Source organism: Lindgomyces ingoldianus, assembly GCF_010093535.1.
Source record: "Lindgomyces ingoldianus strain ATCC 200398 unplaced genomic scaffold BDR25scaffold_24, whole genome shotgun sequence".
In the NCBI taxonomy this organism is placed as follows: domain Eukaryota; kingdom Fungi; phylum Ascomycota; class Dothideomycetes; order Pleosporales; family Lindgomycetaceae; genus Lindgomyces; species Lindgomyces ingoldianus.
Genome location: NW_022985185.1, coordinates 137567 through 160715, shown reverse-complemented (window position 1 = coordinate 160715; position 23149 = coordinate 137567). Strand labels below are relative to the sequence as shown.

At 50.6% G+C, this 23149-nt stretch overlaps 10 protein-coding genes across 10 annotated transcripts; 6 read left to right on the top strand and 4 right to left on the bottom strand.

Moving 5' to 3' along the window:
- Positions 1-88: 88 nt before the first annotated feature.
- Positions 89-882, top strand: BDR25DRAFT_173938 (uncharacterized protein; the record flags this gene model as incomplete). Its single annotated transcript, XM_033684159.1, has 4 exons — positions 89-187; positions 247-390; positions 436-540; positions 595-882. Coding segments are annotated over 4 exons (636 nt in total), but the record flags the coding sequence as incomplete, so codon positions are not given.
- Positions 883-2927: 2045 nt separating this feature from the next.
- On the top strand, positions 2928-7306 carry BDR25DRAFT_54792 (uncharacterized protein). Its single transcript, XM_033698730.1, has 2 exons — positions 2928-5651; positions 5699-7306. The coding sequence occupies exons 1-2, from the start codon at positions 3120-3122 to the stop codon at positions 7058-7060; spliced, it is 3894 nt and encodes a 1297-aa protein (XP_033545282.1). The 5' UTR covers positions 2928-3119; the 3' UTR covers positions 7061-7306.
- Positions 7307-7566: 260 nt separating this feature from the next.
- BDR25DRAFT_290073 (FAD-binding domain-containing protein) lies at positions 7567-9253 on the bottom strand (the record flags this gene model as incomplete). Its single annotated transcript, XM_033688497.1, has 3 exons — positions 7567-7859; positions 7976-8699; positions 8753-9253. 3 exons carry the CDS (start codon positions 9251-9253, stop codon positions 7600-7602), a joined length of 1485 nt encoding a protein of 494 aa, XP_033545281.1. The 3' UTR covers positions 7567-7599.
- Positions 9254-9851: 598 nt separating this feature from the next.
- Positions 9852-12080, bottom strand: BDR25DRAFT_344187 (uncharacterized protein; the record flags this gene model as incomplete). The annotated part of the gene is made up of 2 exons (XM_033693910.1): positions 11576-12080; positions 9852-11519 (listed from the first exon to the last, which is right to left on the bottom strand). Exons 1-2 carry the CDS (start codon positions 11969-11971, stop codon positions 9852-9854), a joined length of 2064 nt encoding a protein of 687 aa, XP_033545280.1. The 5' UTR covers positions 11972-12080.
- A 517-nt stretch (positions 12081-12597) lies between these two features.
- Positions 12598-13367, bottom strand: BDR25DRAFT_344186 (uncharacterized protein; the record flags this gene model as incomplete). Its single annotated transcript, XM_033693909.1, has 2 exons — positions 12598-13150; positions 13239-13367. The coding sequence occupies 2 exons, from the start codon at positions 13365-13367 to the stop codon at positions 12773-12775; spliced, it is 507 nt and encodes a 168-aa protein (XP_033545279.1). The 3' UTR covers positions 12598-12772.
- Positions 13368-14244: 877 nt separating this feature from the next.
- On the top strand, positions 14245-14802 carry BDR25DRAFT_231072 (uncharacterized protein; the record flags this gene model as incomplete). The annotated part of the gene is made up of 4 exons (XM_033685369.1): positions 14245-14310; positions 14361-14515; positions 14564-14627; positions 14677-14802. The coding sequence occupies 4 exons, from the start codon at positions 14245-14247 to the stop codon at positions 14800-14802; spliced, it is 411 nt and encodes a 136-aa protein (XP_033545278.1).
- A 79-nt stretch (positions 14803-14881) lies between these two features.
- On the bottom strand, positions 14882-15153 carry BDR25DRAFT_231290 (RNA polymerase II transcription factor-like protein B subunit 5; the record flags this gene model as incomplete). Its single annotated transcript, XM_033685374.1, has 2 exons — positions 14882-14929; positions 14995-15153. Coding segments are annotated over 2 exons (207 nt in total), but the record flags the coding sequence as incomplete, so codon positions are not given.
- A 763-nt stretch (positions 15154-15916) lies between these two features.
- On the top strand, positions 15917-16432 carry BDR25DRAFT_180463 (uncharacterized protein; the record flags this gene model as incomplete). The annotated part of the gene is made up of 1 exon (XM_033684208.1): positions 15917-16432. A coding segment is annotated over one exon (516 nt), but the record flags the coding sequence as incomplete, so codon positions are not given.
- A 2265-nt stretch (positions 16433-18697) lies between these two features.
- BDR25DRAFT_54760 (uncharacterized protein) lies at positions 18698-19757 on the top strand. Its single transcript, XM_033698729.1, has 4 exons — positions 18698-18995; positions 19060-19233; positions 19308-19449; positions 19511-19757. The coding sequence occupies exons 1-4, from the start codon at positions 18968-18970 to the stop codon at positions 19590-19592; spliced, it is 426 nt and encodes a 141-aa protein (XP_033545275.1). The 5' UTR covers positions 18698-18967; the 3' UTR covers positions 19593-19757.
- A 525-nt stretch (positions 19758-20282) lies between these two features.
- On the top strand, positions 20283-21529 carry BDR25DRAFT_315923 (uncharacterized protein; the record flags this gene model as incomplete). The annotated part of the gene is made up of 3 exons (XM_033691561.1): positions 20283-20457; positions 20503-21443; positions 21506-21529. 3 exons carry the CDS (start codon positions 20283-20285, stop codon positions 21527-21529), a joined length of 1140 nt encoding a protein of 379 aa, XP_033545274.1.
- Positions 21530-23149: the final 1620 nt, after the last annotated feature.

Sequence of the window (23149 nt, the reverse complement as noted above, 5' to 3'; positions counted from 1 at the left end):
AATGAATATCTCAACAAATATAGTGACACTCATGCTCCTGTTTGCACATTTCGCCAGGTTATGTGTAGCACAAGGCTCTGTAATACCTACATCCACATCCACAGGCGCGAAGCAGACTCACACCATCAGCGTTGGAAACGGCGACCACAAGATGAGGCCAGACGTAACCCAGGCTGAGATTGGAGACGTATGTAGCTATTGTCCCTATCCTATCTGGATCTCCCACCACACGCTGACAGTACCAAGATCATCGAATTCCGCTTCTTTCCCCCGAATCATTCCATTGTCCGCGCCGAGTACACATTCCCATGCATACCATACGAGATGACGGGGAAGGGGAAAGTTGGATTCTTCTCTGGTTTTCATCCTGTGGATGCTGTGTTGCCAAATGTATGTTGAGTGCAAAAAGCAGAACCCATGCCTGACCGAAGCTAGCCTCCGAAGTGGACGATTGCGATAAATGATACATTTCCAATATTCTTCTATTGTTCCGCAAAGGGTTCGTGCATCGACTACCAAATGGTCGGCGTTATCAATCCGGTAAGATGTCGCTACCTTGAACAGGTTGATTGCCGTTTTCGCTGATAACTTCAGAATGCGAGCACATCTCTAGAGATCCAAAGGCAGTACGCAAAGAATTCGTCATTCATGCTACAACCCGGGGAGCAGTTCCCTTCTGAAGGCGGAACTTCTTCTATCTCTTCGATCACGAGCTACACTTTAGCCTCGTCCACATCGACCCCCACACCTTCTAACAGCTATAGTACTGCAGCTACATCAACAATAGCGGCCATAGCAGTCTCCTCTTCCCGACTAGCGCTGGCGCCAGGTGCTATAGCCGGGATAGCGATAGCAGGACTTGCAATCGTTGTCCTTGCCGCGGCGCTTTTCTTCTTCATCGGTCGCTCGAAATCGCTTGGAGAAGCAGTAACGCGTCAATCTGTAGCCCTGCCACCTCAATCACCAAACGCCATGTTTCCACACCAGTATCTTTCTCCAAAGGGCGATGGTATGACGGATCTTAGTTCTAGGAATAGCGCTGCCGCGTTGCCTGGGACTGCGACATATGAGCCGGCAGGAGGGATTCAGAATACAGAATACTCGTATATGACTGCTAATGAGAATTGGCATTTGGGAGGTGTGACGAGGGGTCCAGGGATGAATGGGGGATATTTGAGGAATGGTAGTGCGAGGTGAGTGCTTCTTGCTGTACCTTTAGGCACCGAGGCGATGTTTATCTGTTGAATAACATAGTCCGGCGGTTCCTATTCGCCATCCTACTGTGCTAATTAATCCGGATAACCCTCAAGAGAAGGACGCAGGGAGTGGGCGATAAGTAGTGTCAAATGAAAGGACTCCATAGACGGAAAGATTCAGGAGATAATATTTTTTTAACCATTTCTACACGATGCACACCACGAACCCTTAAGTTTGGAGGGACAGGAATGGCTCACAAATGATAGTCAAGTGCCTAGAAAGAAGAAGCACTATTTAATCCTCAGTTTCGAAAGAGAGTGTTTCTCAAGGTTTGATCCATATAGTCGGTTCTAATTATATTTGCTAGTCTTAAGCAATCGGTATGGAATTTAAAAAGTAACGAAATACCATGCCATCCTCTTGGATGCCGCAAGCGTACTACAAAGGTAGAATATCGCTCGAACTTGTGATACCCGGGCTTTCTTCGGATCTCATTGGTTCTTGCGCCAGCCTATGAGAAGGGGAGATTCTGCTCAATGTGAAGAATAGCCTAAAGTCAGGCGTTTCAGCGGGGCGTAATTCGTGCATGGAAATGTTTCGACATTTAAGGATCTACTGCTACTCTTGTGATGTTTTGGGAATCGGGGATTGGAGGAAATGAAAGTTGAAAAGGAGGCGGATGGTACGAGGTCTCAAGTTATAGCGCGGCCTTGGGCGTCAGATTCATTGAATGCGCTCGTACAGAGGTAATCGTGCACCCACTAGGGCTGAAATTAAGTGACGCAGATTCGCCCAGTATTGTAAATTATGAATGTTGGCCCCCTGATTCGTGTGATGGTAGTCGATAGTTGCTGCTTGAACCTTGGGACCGCCACAGTGCCTTGCCTAACTACGAAGATCCGCTCCGAATTTCCCAAGAAAGAGGAATGATGTGAACATACCCGATTTGGCGAGTCAAGTGCGCAGAATGTAGAAACTAAACATGATCGACCGGGTGAGTTGGGGTTTCTCACACAGCAGCATAGCATATTCATCAATTCGGAGCATCGGTGTTGCTGTTGGACGGTGCAGAGTGTATCGGGGCCATCGAGCGAACAGGGCAACCCCCGAGCATAGTGTGACGAATTGGGAAAAGCACCGTTGGACGCTCAGGAGAAGCCCAAGGCCGACATTGAACGCTAAGTCTTTCCCTTTGGTGGTTTTGAGTCAGGAGAGGTTGCAAGAGTGCGGGCAACGCCCAGATGGCGGGAGATGGCGAATGATGGCGAGAAGCGAGAACGCCGACATTAACGATTTCCACGTGAATCTAGCTGTGGCGGATCTATCCAAGTTAGTCTGAGTCGAGCAGTTCCTAGTCAAATGCTGTCCAGCCGTAGGTCCATAGGCCCAGGGGAACGTCGTACTTGCTCCACTAACGGTCATCCGGGGTTGTCTCCAACTGGCGTTCTCTTCTGCTTGCAATATTTCTCCCTCCATGCAGCACTGCTCGTTTCTTGAGCACTCTGTTTCGAGATTGCTTTTGGAGCGTTTGCTATAGCATTGAATCAATAGGATTGCCGAACGACGGTTGAAGCGACCGCGATCGACGTCAAGGATACTCTCTGACACTTCCTCCCCTATCCGAACGGTCTCGTCTCACCCCGATTCAACCTCCAACGCTCCTGTATCCCTATCAATTATCTAAGAAAACATGGACGGTTTCTAGGACCCTGCATTTCCATTCCGACGTGCGCCGGCTTCCTAGGTGTCCTTCCCCCATTCTTTTTGCATCATCCACCTGGGCGGTCCGGAGAATAATCGCAGCGCGATCAATCCAGCCCCAGCAGCTGCTCCGCCGGCGCGCAGTACCTGCATACTATCAATCTTAATCGCATCATATTATTCCCCAACAACAGGCGCGCTGCGGCGAAGTTTCGTAAGCCATGCATCGGCACACGCGGTCAGACGCCGGAGATCTCTCCTCTCCTCGCTCAAGCAGAGCCCCAAGCTTCAGCAGCGACCGGCCCAGCGTCGCAGGATCCGCAACTTTTCAGATGCCTTCGAACGTGCGGCCGCCGCCTGCCTACATTGCGGCCTCGGTGGCCTCGCAGATTGTAACGGACCATCACAATGCGCAGCTCCGCGAAGATAACGACTCTGGCGATGAGGGTTCCACGTCTCTCCTCGTCAACGCCCTCTTCTCAGAGGGAGCACTCTGCTTGCTCAACGCCTTCCTAGACCATCTCCTATTCTCATTTCTATCGACCGCGCGATCGCCCTCCCTGACCGCCATCCGGCCCGCGATCGCCGACGTGCTCAAGCCGCGACTCGCCCGCGAGGCAATGGCGACGGCCGACGAGGAACTTCAAGGCCTACTCGCTGGGGAGGATGACGAAGAGTTTCCCGCGGCACTCAATGGCCAGAGCTCGACTGAGAGGTGGGACGTGGAGAAGGTCTGGAAGCGGACTCGTCTGCGCATAATGGTGTACACTCGGTTGGGGGAGCTTGAGGACGAGGATGAGGAGCGCTACGTCCAGCAGGAGCGAGGCCTCAGCATGGATGAGAGCGACGATGAGGAGGCCGGGCTCGTCTCGTGGGCCGCCGCCATCTTCTTGACGTCGGTGGTCGAGTATGTAGCGGAGCAGACACTCATGGTTTCGGGCCAGGCGGCTTTCGCGCGCATGTCTGCGAAGATGAAGAAGACGGCCCAAACATCCGAAGATAGCGAGGATATTCAACTGGAGCGCATAGTTGTCGAAGACTACGATGTGGAGAAGGTCGCCTTGAATTCGGCTCTGGGCCGGCTGTGGAGGACTTGGAGGAAACGTGTTCGGTCTCCCATCACGCCCCTGACTCCCTCGCGCGGGCCGCGCTCCATGTCCAGCTTTACGAGCCTGCACCGCCGACGGGTGAGTCACGAGACGATGGACGATTCCATCTTGAGCGACAATGGGGCTGTCCCTGAGGTCCCCGAGCGCCAGCCTACAGAGACTGACATTGCCGCCAACATTCCGCTTCCAATCGGTGACAACGACGTCGCTGAGATAGAAGTTCCCGGCCTGGCGCGCCAGTTCGATGGTTCGAGCAGCGGTACACAGACTCCCGTCCCCCGGCCACAGAGACCTTCCAGTTTCATTTTGCTCGCTCCCATCGAGAGCGTTAGGAGGGGGCCGGCGAAAGGGCGTCCAGTATCAATGCCACCGCCAGCTCCCCAACCATTTGAAGTTCCTCCTTCCCAGCCTGTGACCGACGAATCCGAGTTTGTGACGCCAATGGAACGAATGTCGGAAGAGCACAGTTACATGGAGCAATCGGCCCAAGAAGAAGCGGAAGAAACACAGAGGGCACACTTGCTTAGCGAAGAGCATGAGCATCACCAAGACCATGAGCTAGAAGCGGATGCCGACATGGTAGCTTTCGCTGCGTCCACTGGGATGGGCTTTGGGATGAGCCCCATTAGCCCGACAAAGCACAAACCTTTTGAGAAGGACGATGACAATAGAGTAGAGACTCCAACCCAGCCTGGTTATGATGACGAGCCGCAAGTATTGCACTCAAAGCGCTTGTCAATTGAGAAGTCTGGACCTCCGGGTGTAGTCCGCACGTACTCGGCTCGCAGCAGCACCAGGTCGCCGTCGTCAGTGTTGCGGGGTGAAGGTAAATCGTACCTCGAGGATGCCGGGACAGACGACGAGACACACGACTATGAGGCCATTGGAGTCGCCCGTACCACGAATGTTCCTATTCCAACACCCTCACCTCCCGCCCAGGAACTTCCAGCCCATGACCAGCCGACGGGGTATGCAAGGCAGCATGACCGCGGGGTGTACGAAGCGGGTGCGACGCGCCATATCGCCTCTGTCTCAACAAAGGCCGTTAAGACACCCAGCCCCCCTGTTGAGACACCACCGCCACTAGAGAAATCCGTGCAGCGAAAAGAAGTTCCGCCGCCCAAAGTCCTGCCTGCTTTGTCGCGTGGGCCTGCATTGGCGTCTTTGCAAGAATCTGAGAGCTGGCCGAACAAGCCACATGAGGAACATACTACACCTGCGGTGCCGGAAAAGCGCGTCTCAGATGTTCAGCGAAACGGGGCCCCTCAGGGTGGCAGCCCAAAACCCAGTGGACCCCGCCGCTCACGAGAATCACCAGTCGCGGTTGCAGAGCGTGAGCGTTCTGGCAAGCGTCCTTCAAGCTTGGAAAGTGGAAGCCGCTCTCGGGCAGGAACGACAGAGGGCGTCCCCGTAGAGAAAGCCACGCTCCAACGTGTGTCATCTTCCGCCTCCTCAACCGCCAGGTCTGTCTCTACGTCCATTCTCCACAGTGCACGTGACTCGGATTTGAGCATCGGCGGCCGTCCTCGAGGTCTCAGTGGGCGCATGTCAGAAGAGGATCGCGAACGAGAATTCGACTCCCTCGTCAAAGGCCAAGAAACGGTTAAGTTTACGCTTACCCCACAGGCCATGCGCGATATTGATGTAAGTGGTTTCCTTTCAAAGCACCATATACCACCTAACCCTCTCAGGAACCTCTGGTTGTTCGAAAGCCGGAAGCCCCCAAACCTACCCCTACCTCCACAGTCACGGTATATCCTCGAGTCAATGCCGACAAAGACAATTCCTTTGGCTCCCAGGCCTTGCCGCCTGTCCGGTCTGGTTCCCGGAGCAAAACCACCTCCGCAAACAAGAAGATGGGACCGAAGCCGCTAGCAAGGGAGCCCCGCATTCAGGGTGAATCAATGAGAGACTTTGCTGACTTCATTCGATCAACTGGTCCTGCTGCTGGCGACCAACGTCCTGTCCAGCCTTTTCTGTCCTTGTCCAATTCAACGAGCCCCAAGTCTCCTCCTTCCACCTCTACCATTAGTGGACTTGGGAGGAGGATGTCTGCAAGACATTCTTCAACACTGGGACAGTCAGGCTCGAGTGCAGGAGAGGGTCCCTCGGCGAGACCTCGCCTCCACATGGAACCAAGAAGTCCAGCTGGCCAACGCACTGGCAATGATGAATTGATTGATTTCATTCGCCAGGGTCCGCCCGGGTCAAACAATGGCCAGCACAGAATTCCACGCTCGGTTGCACCATTTAGAACTACTGTTGACTCTGATCAGTTTGACAGAATGCTCGACGATAACAGCAATATTGAGTCTGCATATGGTTCTCAAGTGTCAACCAATTCCAAACAGTCCAACAACACTTCGAATTCTAGGACTGGTCTCCTGCCAACGCCCACTGTTGTACACCCAGCTTATTCCAATACCCCTCAAAATCTCACAGGAAGCCTCAACAACCCCGAGCCCCAGATTAAGCGCACTCGCCGCCGTGTGAAAGACCCATATGCCATTGACTCGGACGACGAGGATGACGATCTGCTGACCGCCCTTCCCAAGTCCAGCAAGCCCCGACAACAAGAGGAGAGCCTTATGGACTTCTTGGGCAGTATGGAGCCACCACCAGTGGATAACGAGCCAAAGCCGTTCCTGCTCAACAGCGCAACAATAGCCGCCGCCAAAGCTCGTGCTAATGCTGCGGCCAGCGCTGCCAACGCTTCCAACTCAGGTACGGCGCCTTCGTTGACCGCTGCTGGCAATCGCAACGGCGTCTCTCGCTCCGGCAAACCCGTCTCTGCACAGTCCGCTTTTGTTTCTTCATCAGTCACCTCCGAACCGCTGAGAGCTCGCGGCCCGAAGCTTCAAGCGCGAGCCGCCGGTACCAGAGAGGCTCATGCGGGGAGATCTGCCACAAATGACCTCGCCGATTTCTTGCGTACCTCCGGCCCGCCTGAACCCGCCGCTCCACCCCCTGGTGCTACAATTCGAAAAGAGGAGAGCGGCAAGCGCATCAACGCGAAATTCTGGCGGAAGAAGACTTACGGCGATATGCCATGATCACCTATACCCTTTTATATCTTGCCTGCATTTTTCATGTCCTTTATTTATGCTGGCTAGACAGACATCTTGGAGAGAGTTTGGGGACCTGAGGATGACTTGGACTTTTATGCTTCTTAGGTATAATGCCTTGTAAAGACATGGTCTTGTTGTACCTGTATCTTGATAACCTTATGACTTACTAAAGTTCCATTCTCTCTCGATATGAGCCCGGTTGTTCTGTTCTAGCGACTGAGCGATATTTAGAAATGTCCTTGTACGGTTAAAATCATTTGAATACGCATTCTTATCTTGTTTCTGGAGCTTTGGAGGTTGTTCAGAAGTGTGGGGTTTCTAGCAGCTGCTATGCAATATCTTGAAATCATTCGTTTGCGTATGTTATTCTAGTCCACACTATACCCATAGATGTGACCTTCTTTAGGGTACAAAAACTAGGACTTGCACAACAAAAGTTACAGAAATCACGGACGAAAACGAAACATTCCATCCAACAGTCATGGTCAAGACAACAACGACCCATCCGCACATCCACCCAGCCCTCAAATATTGGCGCTCAGCCTAACTACCTTATCTGGATTAAGGATACCCTTCGGGTCCAACGCTATTTTAATCCTCCTCATCATATCCACGCCCTCCTGCCCCACCTCTTTTACTAGCAAATCCCGTAGCTTCAATCCTACACCATGTTCACCTGTAATCGTACCTTCGAGTTCAAGAGCTAGCCGTTGAACCTGAGACAGGAGCTGCTCTGCGGCGTCTTTGTCTTCTTTTGGACAGATAATTGCCGTGTGAACGTTTCCTAGGAAGGGAAGGGGTTAGTTGGTGTACTGTAAATGATAGGGTACCTCTCTGTGTTGCTATATGGTTCATACAGTACCCAGAGTAAGAAGCTGGAACAACAAGACTTAGACCCACCGTCCCCAACATGTCCCACATTGGCACAAAACCACCCCCTCCTCTTCCCACTCCCACTCCCCTCCACAATCCTTATACTCTCCTCCACCAACTTCGCCATTCTACTCACTGGCACAGCCGCATCCGTATGCAAAAACAAATCACTCTCGCTCTTCTTCATCGCCACGAGCGCATTCCCCAAACACTTCCTAGCGCCCCAAATCACATTAATCCGCCCCTTGTCCGCCGAAACCTCAACCGACTGCGCGGAATGCTGTTTGCAGAGCTCCTCGACGAATTGCGTTTGCGCTCGCACTATCTCTTGACCTCCTGCAAATTTGAGGAAAAGGGTAGGGTGTTCTAAGAGCGGTTCTTCCCCGAGTCCGGATTGGTTGATTGCGTGAATACTTGGCTTATCTGCGAGTTCGATTGCTTCAAGCTGTAACCCGCTTTTTAACACTTTCCCCACAACATTCACGGCTGTCTGTAACTCCGCAAAACAGGCTAGGCCGACGTGGAGATTCACCGGCAACGTGGCGACCTTGAGGACAGCTTCGGTGACGAGTGCGAGCGTGCCCTCTGAGCCGACGATCAGGCTCGTGAGATCGTAGCCTGCAGAGGATTTTCGAGGGCGATTGCGGGTTTTAAGAACAGTGCCATCGGCGAGGACAAGGGTGAGGCTAATGACCCAGTCTTTCATTGTGCCGTAGCGGTAGGCGTTTGTGCCAGAGCAACCCATTGATATCTGTACTCGTGAGTCTCGTTATCACAGAGTACCCTGTACCCAGCAAGACTCACCATCCCCCCAATCTTTGCCCCCGGCGCTGGATCCGGCGGAAAAAATAGCCCCTTACCTTCTAGCCACTCATTCAACTCAACCCACCCAACATTCGGCTGCACAACAACATCCATATCCTCGTCATGCACCCCCAAAATTCGATCCATGTTCCTAAAATCGATGCACACCCCACCTCTTGTCGCAGTCAATGCACCTCCCAGACTCGTGCCCCCACCAAAAGAAGTTATTGCGATATTCCTCTCATGACATGCTTTGGCAATGCTGGACACTTCAGCTGTGGTCGTTGGATAGAAGACTGTGGTAGGAGTGTGGTGTTCTCCAGCAGGAGAATGCTTTGTGCTAGATTTGAGGAAGCATTCCGCAGGATCAGACGAGTGTTTAATGGCATGGTCCTTGAGGACTTCGTTGCAGAGAGTTGAGATGTTTGATGGGGAATGGTCGTATGTTAATTGAGGGGTGTCTGAGAGCGGGAGTGTCGATTTTGAAGACGCTAATACCATAGTGTAGGATTTCTGTTCTGACTTTAGAGTGAGTAATATATGGGCTTGGAAGACGTGAAGCTAAAGGTAACAGGTTGGAGACAGGCATAAAGAGATTAGATGGTTTAAGCGAAGTGAGGAGTTGATCGATGTAGCTTGATTTGTCATCGCACTGAACATATGGAGTCAGCAGAACATACCAAAGTGAGCAGCAGATGCAGTCAGCAGAGGTGAGGCTGCCACATATCTGGTTACAACTTGATGTGGGAGGTTCAGCGCGACTCCTCGTTGCTGGCGGCTAAGTTACTAGACAAAGCTATTTATTGGATTAATACCGCAGTTTTCAATGCCCATTCACTGACTTAATCACACCTGTAGTAGAAGTTATTCATTGATTGATTAATGTTAAGATTTTCTTGAGGCTGCCGAGGGGTGGATACCCCACTCTAAGCTGGGGGAGTTGTCCATGCTCGTAGCAGTCTTCCATCCCGCAGAAGAAGTAGTGGAGATCTCCTAGACAGCGTTTCACCATCGCACATTGCTTCTCTCCTGCATCCTCAGTGATTGCGGAGATCTTCTGGACAGTGTTTCACCACCACTCCACCACCCCTTTAACCCCCTACCCCCTCATCTCCACCTCCCTCCTCAACCACTCCCCCCAAACTCCCAAATCTGCACACACATCTAGAGCCCTCGCTACTCTCTTCACCCGATCCTGATACTCCTGGGCACCCTCTACCATCTCCACACCTTCTGGATTAGGAGGTAGAGGAATAATGTTTTGGTCCGAGACGATTAGATCTGCATTAGCGTGTACGTCGATAGTGATACCGATTGGGGGTTTGGTGGTCGTGGCTCCCATGATTGAATCAAGGACTGAAGCACTGGATGTAGGCGAGGTAGGTGCGCGTGTCGAGGCACAGGATTCAGGATGTGGGAGGTAGAGCGAGAGACGAGGTGTGGGTTGTGCGTAGGACAGTGTGAGGTCCAGCTGGAGTGGGGAGTTCGCGTCTCTTTTCTCAGGGGTAAGAGGTGGGGAGAGGGGAGCAGTTGGGGATTTTGGGGTTGGTGGCGGTGGTGTTGAAGAAGGGGACAGGAATGTGTGCTGCAGAAGTGAGCTTGTGAAAGCGTATTGCCGGAGGGTTGGTAGTATTTCAACAAGTTGCCGCGGGTGTTGGAACGGTAGTGACTCGATAGTGCGCGAGTACTCGGTTTTCGGGACGTATAGAGAGTTTGTGTGGATTCTCTGCTCTTCTTGTCCGTCTTTGCCTTGTACTAATACAGTTTTCTCGCTTTGGATTTCCTGTGTAGATTCTCTAGCTATACCCGCCAGTCCCGGATCCGCGTCTCCAGGCCGCAAAGCAAGGCCGAAGAATGTGGTGGGATGAATATCCTGGGGAACATCTAGGCCGAGGGACTGGTGGATTGTAACTACAACTGATAGAGGCACGACAAGAGGAGGGTTGAATTTGGCGATGAATCTGATATTTGGCAGTCTCCCAGATGCCACATCTAAATGCATCGCATCGTGCTCGCCGCCTGGAGGAGCTGAAGGTAGATATGTGGGTGATGGCTCTAACCAGTCGATTGTTGGTCTGTTGAGGAGGATGTTGTTGATGTCGGAGTCCGCTGCGTCCGGGGCCTTTTCTATCGCATCTGATATCCACGCGTCTGAAATGCGTATAGGAGAGTACATGGAAGAGGGGCAAGATTCGCATTCAATAGTTAAGGAGTAAATCTTATTAGTTTCAGGATCTCCGTCCTCGGGATATTCGTTTCCTTCCACAGAATCAATGTCCATTTTGTCCTTGCCTTTACTCCAAGTCGGCTTTCGTTGTGTCCTAGCGGGGATGATATGCCGTCGGTCCATCCAATATTCAAGCGATAAGCCAATGCAGTTCCCAGCATTGATTCGCGGGCGCCCACTCTTCTTGCAAAGTACCTCTCTTTCTGCTCTGTGGTTCGCATGAGGTGTATTAGCCTCGATAACTGCCAGCGCCATCTTCTTCTCGTGCTCAAAAAGCTTCTTCAAGCTACCGTAAACACCAAGGACTGCTTGATAACAGCTCACGCCTCCGTTCTCCGGGGCCCCCAGTTTGTCCATCCGAAGTAGCTTATCCAGATTATGCGAGAAGCGCTCTAGTGTGAGATTAATCCTGGTCATCCCGGGAAGCGGTCGCAAGCTCTGAAGAAGGACTTTAGATCCTGACGTTCCAAACCCGATATCCGGACGATCTGGATCAAGCTCTAGCTTGACACTATCAATTTCGCCATCGCGGAGGGCAATCTGCGGTTCATTAGCAAAACAAGAATTTCTAACGAGTGAGTTCTAAACAATCATACCTCGCACATCGCCTCATTCCCAATAAGCAACGTCAACATAACCCGATTCCCACTCTGCATCTCTCCCATAACCTCCAGGCCCTCTTTCTTGCACAGCGCAATAATACCCTCTTCACTTACCCTCCCCGGTTTCGTCTTCAGCATCGCGATAACGGACTCTAGTCTCCGCCGTCGCTGGTCCTCGTCTGCACGTCCCATTGCGCTGGCCGTTAGCCCCATTCCGCTTACGCTGATCCCCATCCCACTCATGCTGATGCCCATGCCGACTACGCCTTCGAGTGAGAGCCCGAGTGCGGCGGGAGAGTCGAAGTTTATCATGCCAGGGAGGCTGCGTGGTGCAGGGGATGAGAAGGCGGCGAGGTGCTTTTGCGGGGTGTTGGTTGTTGGGGTTGCCATTGTGGGGTGCGAGGCTGCAGGTGCAGTGTGGCCGACTTGGGTTGGAACTGTAGAATACGGATATGTTGTACGGGGTTGAGCCTTTTGCACCTTCCAGGTGGAGGAGGAGGATTGAAAGGCGGGATAGTCGTGAGTGAAACTGCTGGGTTAAAGCTTTCGCGAGTCAGGTCTTGGCGTTTTTCAATCCTTGGTGTATTATGACAGCTTAGGGAGGATGCAAGTGAGCGTCAAAGCCAAAGTTAAAGTGAAAATAAAGGTGAGAATAAGATTGAAAATAACGTGGAATTGAAGGCGAAAATGAATGTGAATATGAATGTGGATGTGAATGTGAAGGTGGATGTGGATATAGGAATATAAATTTAAAATGTGCAAGGTAATGAATAACTATAGCAAAGGACGCAAGTTTTTCTTTCCAACTTAGTAAGCCTAAATACTGCACCCTATTGACACACTCCCGGTTCTACCAAAAGTTTTAATAGTTGAATCAATCCTGGTCATATTCTAGCTGAAGTAATAACAGCCTGTAGTGTGTGTTTCCGTATTTACTTTTGCTTGGAATAAGTATAGAGCTCGATTCGAGGGCATTTAAAGTCAAGCTCTGGGCTAATCCCTTCAAAGCTGGTGGTCTCATATTGTACAACAGATTTCCCTATCTTGCAGACAGTCCACTGAACCCCCTCCCCCGTGAAGGTAAAAAACAGCTTGGGGTATCATGATGCGAATGCTACTCCCGACTGGGCAAACAACCTCAACACTAAAACGCTAGCTCTCGTGACATATTCCCAAATAAAGATACCAAGATTAATCCACCTCGATATAGTCGTCGTCAGGCATCTCAACAACCTTCGCCCGAGAACGTGTCGCAGTTCCGCGCGTCAGTTTTGGTCCATTCCCTTTCCTTGTCTTGGACTTCCCTGAGGCAGTCCAAGTGGACCTACTCAGCATCTTTTCTAGTTCCTCCTCACCCCCAAGATTCGCCCCGTGGCCCAGTCCATTGGCAGGCTGATACTCAATCTCCCTCAGCCGCTTCCGCGGCCGCTCAGCCAGCCCATTTTCCCGTTCCTCTTTCTCCCTGGCTTCGTTCTCCCAGCGCTTACGTACCTCATCCTCGGCCTTATTCTCCATTGAGTGGAACGAGGCGTGGTGGGAACATCCGTCGCATTCGTAGCTGGATGCACTCTATGCGATGAGTCAGACCATGTGTTGTGTTGTGTTGTGTTGTGTTTTGATGTGTTGTGTTGAGTAATCCATCGGCAGAGGGGCCTACCTTCAGAGGATGCAGCATGAAGCGAAGACAAGGGCATTTCGCCGACATAATTGAGGGCTTGAAGTTGCACTGCCCACGTGGTGGAACATAGTCCATTTGTGCCCAAACATTGACTCCGTGGACCGCCATTGTGGTTGGCTGGTCAAGTCGTAGAGTTGGGTGCGGTCGTACGGAATTGAGAGCATTCTATATTAGGCACAGTGTATGTACCAAAGCCATTGTTGGTGGCTTGAGGTGTTGAGTGAAAGTGAGGAGCCGCATCGTGAAACGAGCTGCAGGTCGAAAAGTTGGCCTAAAACGCGGAGATCCCCCGCGTTCACGTGATGCTATCTAACCCCAAACAGAAAATCTAGCTCCGGCCATGACGGACATATGGAGCTACGTCATGTCCGTCGTTAAAGAAGGAATGTCTTATCAAATATGAGAGGACATGTATATGTCAATGCTCGAGCAACAAAGCAGTCTGCTGCTTTTTCCGGACCATGGAGGGCGAAAGAGGCGGCAGAATCCCCGTAAACCTTCTCCTCGGCGTCTCGGTCCACAATATATTTGGAATTGCTCTTGGCCTCACCGCACGCCGAAATGGTCTCACCGCACGCCGAGTTTCAGTTGACTAGTAATCATCATAACATGTTCTGCAGCAATGGCCCCTTTCAGACCTTCATAATTCCAAACACCTCGTCTCCCGGCGCATTTTCCCGTGCTCCATCCCTGCTTTGAAGGTTTTGGGGTGTTGAGGAACACGCCCTTTGAGTATTTTGGCGAATCGGCGAGGCTGGGAGCCGACAATGCGACAGGCTAACGGACTAGGGTCAATGGAGGAGGGGAAGTTGGAACAGTTCGACACGTTGCGGCTTGCTGGAGGCGATCAGCCCTCGGCGGGGTAGCTTAAGTGTATAAAAGCGTGGGAGGTAACAGCATGATTCAACTCCACCACGATCCATCACTTCATTCAATCTACGCTCCAATCCCTTTAGACCAATTTCACACATTCGATTCGAACAAAATGGCACAAGGTGGCTGCACGTGCGGCAATGTCCGCTATAGCGTTGAGGGGGAGCCTGTTGTGAAAGTATGCATTGCATGACCTTATTTCTTGATTGCTGTTAACTAAATTTCTAGGCTCTTTGCCATTGCCTTGACTGCCGAAAGATTTCTGGAAGTACATACAGCACCAATGCTCTGTATCCTGAGGGAGGCTTTAAGCTGCTCTCCGGTAGCCCGAAGACTCATGCCAAGACCGCTGACGGGGGGAACACGATCACCAGCTTCTTCTGGTAGGTACCTGAGAGGCCCTCTATTATCACGTTCTAATTATGCCCCAGTGGGGATTGCGGGTCGACCATGTGGCGTGAGGGACTATCCTTCAAGGGCCTGAAGGTTATCAAGGTATGTGGATGACGTTGGGGGGATTGGACTGGGCTGAATTGACCTTTAGGTTGGAACGTTGGATGACATCAACGCTTTAGCTAATGCGAAGCCTGACGTCGAGTTGTTCGCTCCTACTCGCGTGGAGTGGGTCGCCGCCATTGCGAATGCCAAGCAGGCCCAAGGCATGTCTTGAGGGGATATCGGATGGCCGAAAACCTCGGATAGGGAATGAAGGGGTGGTAGTTGGGTAGCAATAGGCACACGTGCGGTAGCTAATCGGAATCCGAGCTCTCAGGCTCCTTGAGACGTTCTTTCATCATCTGGACGTGATATCAATTGAGCTGGCTTTTGAGTTTGCTTTTGGCTAGAATTGGTGCACACTCACATTCTGCAGGCGCTGCTTGAGCTCTGCGAGCTTGGAGTCCTTGACTAACACGTGCTCTTCATCAAGGTCTTCGATGATGAATTCATGCTGGTTTTCCTCGTCCATTTTGACGAGCATTGCTTTGATAGACGCATCACACTTGACGAGTGTGCCTGCGGAATGTTAGCAAAGAAGGCATGCGACAATCGAGAGGGAGGAGCGCACCTTTGACTGCTTTGACCATTTTGCCGGGGCAGTTGTCCTGTGTATTTATGCGGGCTGGAGGAGGTGTCGTTGGGTTTAAGTTGATGTCGTAGGAGCCATCAGGGTCCTCCAGCGATGGTGAGTGATGGCGAGTGAATGCGAGCTCGTGAACGCCCCTGCGATCGGCCCCCGGGATCTGCCAAGATACCACCCCACGCCACTTTTGGCTTAGGCTTCCGCGGCCCTCCGCCCATTCACCATTAGATTTACAACCAAAAGATGATCATCGTCTTATCGCCGTGCTTCAGTTCTTCGATGACACGTCGAACTGCCTCAATTCACTCTTCCACTGCACCATGGCCTGAATATCGAAGAGTCCCTTCTCCTTCTCCCCTTCCTTCTTATTCACATTACCTTTTCACCCCGCCGGACCACCGACCGTCCGAGAGCACTTGAGTTGATCACCCGCTGCCAATCTTCCTTCGGGGAGTTGCCGCCGGGTGCAATAATGGAGAACATACCCATTCAGTCCCGCTGTGAACCCAAACGCCAGAAAGCCCTGCCTTCTACCCTACTTCTATTCATCACCGCCATGTTACCTAGACGTGTGCACGCCCAGGATATCTCCACGATAACTTCCGAGCTATCTCTAGAGACTAGCTCTTCCACGCCGAGCACCTCAACCTCCGCTGCTCGAACTCAATCGCCGCCCTCAATGATTACATCATTCATGTCTACGTCACCGCCAAACAGTTCCACCGCGACCACAAGTCGTGTGACCAAAGACATGGCTCCTCCCCTCGAGATACCTTTCGCCACACCTCCCGCAGATTCAAGCGATACAACACAGGAAAGAAAAGAAGGTGTCTTCAACTACTACTTCTTGTTCCTGGCTATCTTCGGGCTACTCGTGGCTGTAAGCTTGTGGCTGATACATCGACGGAGAAAACGCCGGAAGGAACAAATGCGTTTGAGTGGACAAAATGCCTTGGCAAGAGATCTAGATGGCTGGGTTAATACTCGAAGGTGGATGCATGGAAGCTGGAGACACAATCAGACTGGATTTGTCAGAAGAGAGGAGGGTCTTGACGAGCATGGAGAGGCTCCTCCACCGTATGAGCCCAAGAGCGAGACGACAGTGGGCCAAGATGGTGTGAGCACAAACCGGCAGCCTGCTGGTGGTTTAGCGATACCCCTGAGGACACTGCAGAGAGATGAGATTGAGAGAAGCCGCCCTCCGGAGTACCAGGAGACATTGCCCCGCAGAGGAAGCAATCGCAGTCAGCCCGAGACGGCAGCCACTCGCACTACTCGTTCAGACACTGCTGGTCCGGATACGGTAGTATATCACTCAGATACTTCTACACATGACCTTATTCGGGCTGGCAGAACATCATAGCGAGTGTATATCTCGTCCTTCAATTCGGAAAATGGTCTTGCGGCCCCCGACTGGGCTCTTGCATCGCATTCGCTTTTCTTTCAGGACAAGCCTCATCGAGCTGTACAGTGGACTCCAGCCCGGTCATTGGAGGCCGAAGAGGTCTAAACCATTTACATCATTGTTCCCATGAGCAAAGACTCCAAAGACTCGTCACGAATCTCCTAGCTGTCCCCATCCCCAATACCACCCTCGTAATCCTGGATTCTCAGAAGCTTTTTGCATAGCACCGGCGTTCAGGTAATTTCTCATTTCACCCTATACTATTTTTTTTTTGGGCTGGCTGGCTGGCTGGGTATCAGCTTATCGCTGCGGCAGAGCGTGGTGTTGTTCTTGCCTTGTATCTATATATTTTGGAGATCTGGCTGGCAAATCAGCAGGTGGTTTCGATTCTGCCGAGTCCTCACCGCCTCATTCGACCCCATAGCAAAACTTTGGATTGAGTCTGTGTCTTAACCAAAGATTATCAACTTTCCAAACGATAATGAATAATTATGCAAAATATTTTGTCACACATTTTTCTTGCCGTAAGTCCTGTCCAGAGGACGATGGTTGCACCTCCCGCCACATTACAGAGCAAGTAGCTGCTGAGCAAGCCAAACAATCGAACCATACACGCTGACTCTACATCCTCATAGCTCACTTTTCACCATAGATAATCCCTCAAAGCTCACCGCAGAATCTGATGAAATTCGGACCTTCCGAGGAAATAATAAGATCCATCCCTAGCCCTATTCACCTCAATCTGACTGTTCCACCCCCCGCCTCACATTCTTCCAATCCGAGAAACCGCCACCGATTTCCCACCGAGTTCACCGACTCAACTCGGCTACTCAAACACCAACTAGCCACTAGATTTCATTCAATCTCACTGTTAATCTCAATTCCAAGACTTCTTCATGGCCCCTTCTGCTCGGCCGAGCTCGACGGACTTCTGCCGTCCCTTCGGCCTCCTTATCGCCAACACACCGCTATCCCTCATGATGGCGATTTGCAACCTTTGACTATAGATTACGAACTCTTTTCGCCCATCCTTACCACGCGCCTAAACGGTGGCGCGACGCTACATGCTTTCAAAACAAAAAAAGCACTTCACTTCTTGGGTTAAATTGTCAGGTATGAACAATCTGAGCTCACGCTAAAACTCGCACTGCTTTCGGCAAGGGCTCCAAACGGCACGGCATGCCACACTATCGGCAACACACCCGAGTCGTGTTTGTAGGCATTTGTCGGTGGTTACTAATATGGATGGAGAATTCTTGGATCCCTTGGATGACTCTTCACTACATAAGCTGAATTAAGCTTTCGGCTAGCCCTACCTAGTGCAGATCTAGATGCGCAAATGAGTTCTTCAGGACGACGACGTCACAGAAAGAACCCCTCTCCCTTAGATTTCAAATGTTTTGGTAAGAGGCGAAGAATTCCTTGTAGTGTGCATGCCCCATGGGAGCGAGCAGGCTAGTCGTTTTCTAAACACTCACAGATTAGAGGAGGCTGGTCAAGCGACCGAAAGGCCGAGCGGCCGACATCACAGCTCGCCTCTACCAATCAGGTAAATCGACGTTCCTGAAAATCACCGTGGTCTTCCTAATGAGGGAACATGCAATGTATCAAGATCTAATTTCAACAGCAGACCTAACAGACCTCTGACAACCAGCTCCGAGTTCACGCTACATTTCTTGCTTATGTGGCGCACTACAACGCCACATTCTCGTTGCAAAGAAGCGTTACCTGCTACTATCGCTACTGCATATCGCAAGCATGACTACTATTTGGGCAGAAATAGCGAAGACCTAGAATGCCGCGAATGATATTTCTACGGGATCACTAAACTGAATTTCATTCATCCTCTTACCGGTTCCAATCCAGTGCCTTCCTCAACTACACGAGCGCTAGAATAGTATGTTTTTGACCATGGGAAGGAGTATATCGGCACCGATCAAAGCTGTACCGGGTTAGAGCGGATGGACATAGTTGGAATATGTAATCCTAAGGCGCTATGCAAATAAAGGAAAAGAGATATCACGATGTGAATGACGTGATCAGGTGCGCAGAGAAAGGAACAAAGGCGTAAAGATTTGACCCTTGTTGGATATCGGTCGGCAAGTCAGTGGCGATATCGACAATAAGACATTGATTTCGAAGCTCGGCAGGCATGTAAGAGCGTGGTAGTGTGGAAAGAGGGCAGCGAAGACTCGGTGAAGAGGTTTTATATAGACTTACGGCCGGGACGAGGATCAAAGGTTGAAAGCATCAGAGTAAGAGATCGCCACAGCGAGTTGCTATTATACAAAGACCTCCCAGTCCCTGAAGAGCCCCATACCCCCGCCCAGTATACCCAGACTATCAATCATGTCGGCATCCGGCGCGCTCGTCATCAGTGAGACTTCTCCTTTCCCGAACCGGTTTTTTTCACTTCAGTATGCTGATGATGACCTTCCAAGTCTCCTGCACCGAGTCTGACGCTCGGATTGACCCCTCCCGCTACTTCAATCTCTCCGCAAATAGCGCCTCTGTGGTGAAAACAAATGGTGGGCGCACCACTGACGCAGTCACCTCGCTCTACTCCATCGACCAGTCTACTCGTATCGGTATGATTGTTATTGTTCAACATACTGGTAAGTAATTCAATCCTTTCCGCAAGTCTTAGCGGAAGCATATCTATAATTTCCTGCTGACTGTCTGTCTGCAGAATGCGCCGCGACGACTGGAGATGTAGACACAAATGTACGAGAGGATATTACTGCGCTGAAAAGCTCACCATATTTACGGCACGATATTCCAATTATTGGGTACAAGTTAGATGCTGCGAGTGGGCAGTTAAAAGAAGTATAGTAAGTCTCCGTGTTTAGTTTTCGAGATGGGTTAATATTGATGCTTGTGCGATGACGTTAGTGTACCGAGAAATGGAGAAGATGAGGAAACTCGTCGACGCGTCTTGAGCCAAATGGACGACTTCGGACCGTTCTGGAGTTAAGTATTATTTTTTTTGGTTGACATCGGCTAGTTGTGGGTCATGACGTGGATTTCTGGTTTACGGTGCCAGGTGGCATTTCTGGGTCTGCAAGAACGTGTTTTGTTGAACTGAGATACCATGGTCAAGGCATCAACTCAAAGATTTTCCTCGCCCATGGGCACACAGGATCTCTTTCTTATCTCGACTTTTGTTCCCATCACTTACAATATTTGACTCATTGTTAAAACCACGGATAGAAACCCCCCAGCCGTTGAGGCGAAGACTTTCCTATTTCATACGCACATTCATTTTTGGTCTCTTCTCCTCTTTTTCCGCATTGCTTATGGTGACTACAATACTTTTAAAGAGGCACCTACATTCAACTGGCTCACATACGTGAAATTTATCATATCTCCCCAATTTTTTTTTTGGAATCTCTTTACTGCCCCCAGCAACCAGCTTATTGGTTTAATAAAGAAACTCCCATGGATAGAACCACTCAGGATAGGTACGCAATGGATAGATCTCATCAAAGACGTCAATCCAAGGTGGGCTCTTCTTGGACTGATATAAATTCTGCCTCTTTTCCTTCTTGCACTTTCTTCAGTGCTTACAGAAATCACGTCCAGTTTCAGAGAAACACGATCGAACGATGATTCACTTCACCTATCACTACCCCCATCTCACGAGTTCCCTGGTCAGCGAAGAGATATGTCTAAATCACCACTTTCATTCGAGATACCGACACCGGGGGGTGTGGGACCGGCTCCTCCATCTATTGCTTCTATCTCTACTACTAGTGCCTCTACTACTCCTACGCACGACGATGAGGGTTACTGCTCGGGCCCGAATACCGCAAGTACCTCCGACTATATAAAACCGTTTCGTAAGCATACATTACTACGCTCATCCAACAAACTCGCTACTCTAGAATGGGACTTCTATCAACCACCATGGCCCATCAAACTGTCATCCTCGTCGGCTGCTAAACTAAGCCCTACACCTGCCGCACCTCACTACAAGGTTTTGCGGGACTTGGGTGACGTTAAGGATTTTATGGCTTCGGCTTCCTTCCCATTTAAATACGATGAGGATAAGCAGTGGTGCTGGGATAGAACTCCCTCTCCAACACCAACTGAATACCGGTGTGACGATCACTGGACCTATTCGCACGATGATGACTTCGTGGATTCTCAGACTCCAACATCACCAATACTATCATCATCGGGCTACTCGGATGGCTTCACAACTTCTACAGCTACTGCGCACTCATCTACCAATCAATCAGAGGCACAGCCGTCCACTGTTCCCGAGATGCTTCAGAAGGGCTACACGTATAGCTTGCATGGCCCACGGCTTCACCAATCTCCACCTCCATCTCCTCCTACCCCTTACAATCACTGGCGAATACCCCTCCGTAACTTCCCTCCGCCCGGCCCACCACCTCTCACCCCGCGCGGCCGCTTCGTCGCGGAGTTCGACAACTTGTTTAAGCGGATGCTGCTCTTGGCTCAAGCTGCATACCACCAACTCCGACTCCACGGAACCACGAAGCCGGACTTGCACCAGCGATTCAGCGTCCAGGTTGAACAGATCCGGATCTATATGTACGAATTTGGGGGGTGTGTGGAGAGAGATTCGGGGGTACGGTATGACAAAACCGTGGAGCTGCGGATGATTGCTGAATGTGCGGGAATGTGCGTATTGGGGACGAAGGAGGTGGGTGTACGGTGGCCGGATGTTGGGTACAAGGGTAGGAGGTGGAGGAAGAAGATGAAACAGATGAAGGAAATGTGGGAAGTGGCGAGGGAGAGGGTTTGTGAGCTTGTGTTTGGGGAAGAATGTGTGCATGGCCGAGCGGTCTGGGTGCAGGTAAGGCGGAATGGAAGGGTTTGCGACATGAGGCTTGATAGATGAGTTACGTGTGTTGTTAGAATTACGGCTACTGTTCTAATTGAGGAATCTCGCTATGTGGGGCTTCTAGGGAGACGAGAGTAAGAATGTATATATGATGCATAAGCTGGTTCCTAGTTTACGGGAAAACGATTTCAGATACAAAAAACGTGTGTGTAGATTAAAGAGAGATTGAACCGGAAGACTTCAAGAGCCGTCGGAAATGGTATTGCAGGCATCAAATGCGCCTTAGAGGCTATTCCATCCACCCTACTCCGACGGCCGAGAGAATGACGCGTTGAAGACTACTGTTGAGACGGTGGACCCAAATTCTGGCGGTAAGAATTTTGAGGGTTCTCGGGATCAAAATTCTCCTTTCACGAGTTCTGTGCCCTAAAGAGTCGCTGTCCCCTCAATGGGAGCCATTGTGACTAGCATAGTGATGGAAATTCAGGCTTCGGTGGCCTGAAATTTCGCTAGATCAACGCAGTCTTCAAGATGAGCTAGTCGTCGCGCTACCTCACGGACACCCTCTAAGAGCATAAAGTGAGAGATTAAGACAGAATCATGGATGCAGAGATTGCATCTCCACCGCCTTGGATCCTATCTAGTCCGAGGCTCCTCGATCAAATTTCCCACTTGGTGCGGGTTAAGAACTACAACCTCTCATCTTCTTTGAAATTATAGCTGTTATTTTTGAATGCAGTCTGTGGTCGATTTTCAGAGGTATGCAGCAGATAGTGTCACGTGTGTTTATGTTTGTAGCTTTATTGGCTGCCTGGAGGACCCAAATTGTTATCTAGATTCAGTGGTGCATATTTGAGGATGTCCCAAGGTCCAGAGACATGTCAAACCTGGTAGTGGAATTATAACCTAAATTGTTGAAAGGTGGATCCAGGGGAAATTTATTCGTATCCAAAACCGGGGAACCTTAATCGCACTGGGGCAGGCGACTCTAGCAGAAATAGCTCCACTAGATATTAAAGAGTTTACAGTGTAACATGCTGTACGTTATCACTCCCCATACAGTCAGCTTTTACACGCAATGATCAACAGTCGCGATCACGTCCTCTCCCATCATTTACATCGCTGTCCCGCGATTCCCATTGGAACTCGACCACCCCTACCTTGAAAATATCTCCTCCCCCTTGAGGACCTCTCTCCTGTCCTAACCTCGTATAGTACCTTTCGAAATCAGTGCCACCATTTGCACACAACTACTTCAATTGCGCCTCATCGAACAGACTCTGTTGTTAGATTCTAACCGAGTCTGGTCAAGCGTCAGATAGCTGCGCCAGGGAATTGGATCTGTAGTCTTGCTAGAGTCACTCAGGGCGCTTAGCTCTTCGTCAGGGTTGCGCGTCAACTACTTTCAGCACTCTTTTCCGCGGAACGGCTCTTGACTGCAGATCTAGATATATTTGGTCCTGGTCTGCTTCACCATTCCGCCAATACTATAAAAAGCATCAACATGGACAACTTACCAAGAGTTGGCAGGAATTTAAGAACCCTTCTGAGTTATTGCCGCATATAACCTTCCAAAACTTCTAGTTTCATGTTGCATTTACCAAACTTGATCATCATATTAGATTTTGATGAATAGGCGTTAGTTCCTTGTACATACCTGCGATCCTGCTTTCCGACACCATTCATAAAGGATAACTGACTCTAAGCACTCTCATTTT

Bases quoted from the DNA above. Each gene is read 5' to 3' on its own strand.
- BDR25DRAFT_54760 (XM_033698729.1), top strand. From the start codon at position 18,968: ATGTCGGCATCCGGCGCGCTCGTCATCA. The intron at 18,996-19,059 runs GTGAGACTTCTC...TGACCTTCCAAG, and splicing joins ATCCGGCGCGCTCGTCATCA to TCTCCTGCACCGAGTCTGAC. The intron at 19,450-19,510 runs GTAAGTCTCCGT...CGATGACGTTAG, and splicing joins GGGCAGTTAAAAGAAGTATA to TGTACCGAGAAATGGAGAAG.
- BDR25DRAFT_54792 (XM_033698730.1), top strand. From the start codon at position 3,120: ATGCATCGGCACACGCGGTCAGACGCCGGAGATCTCTCCTCTCCTCGC. The intron at 5,652-5,698 runs GTAAGTGGTTTC...TAACCCTCTCAG, and splicing joins AGGCCATGCGCGATATTGAT to GAACCTCTGGTTGTTCGAAA.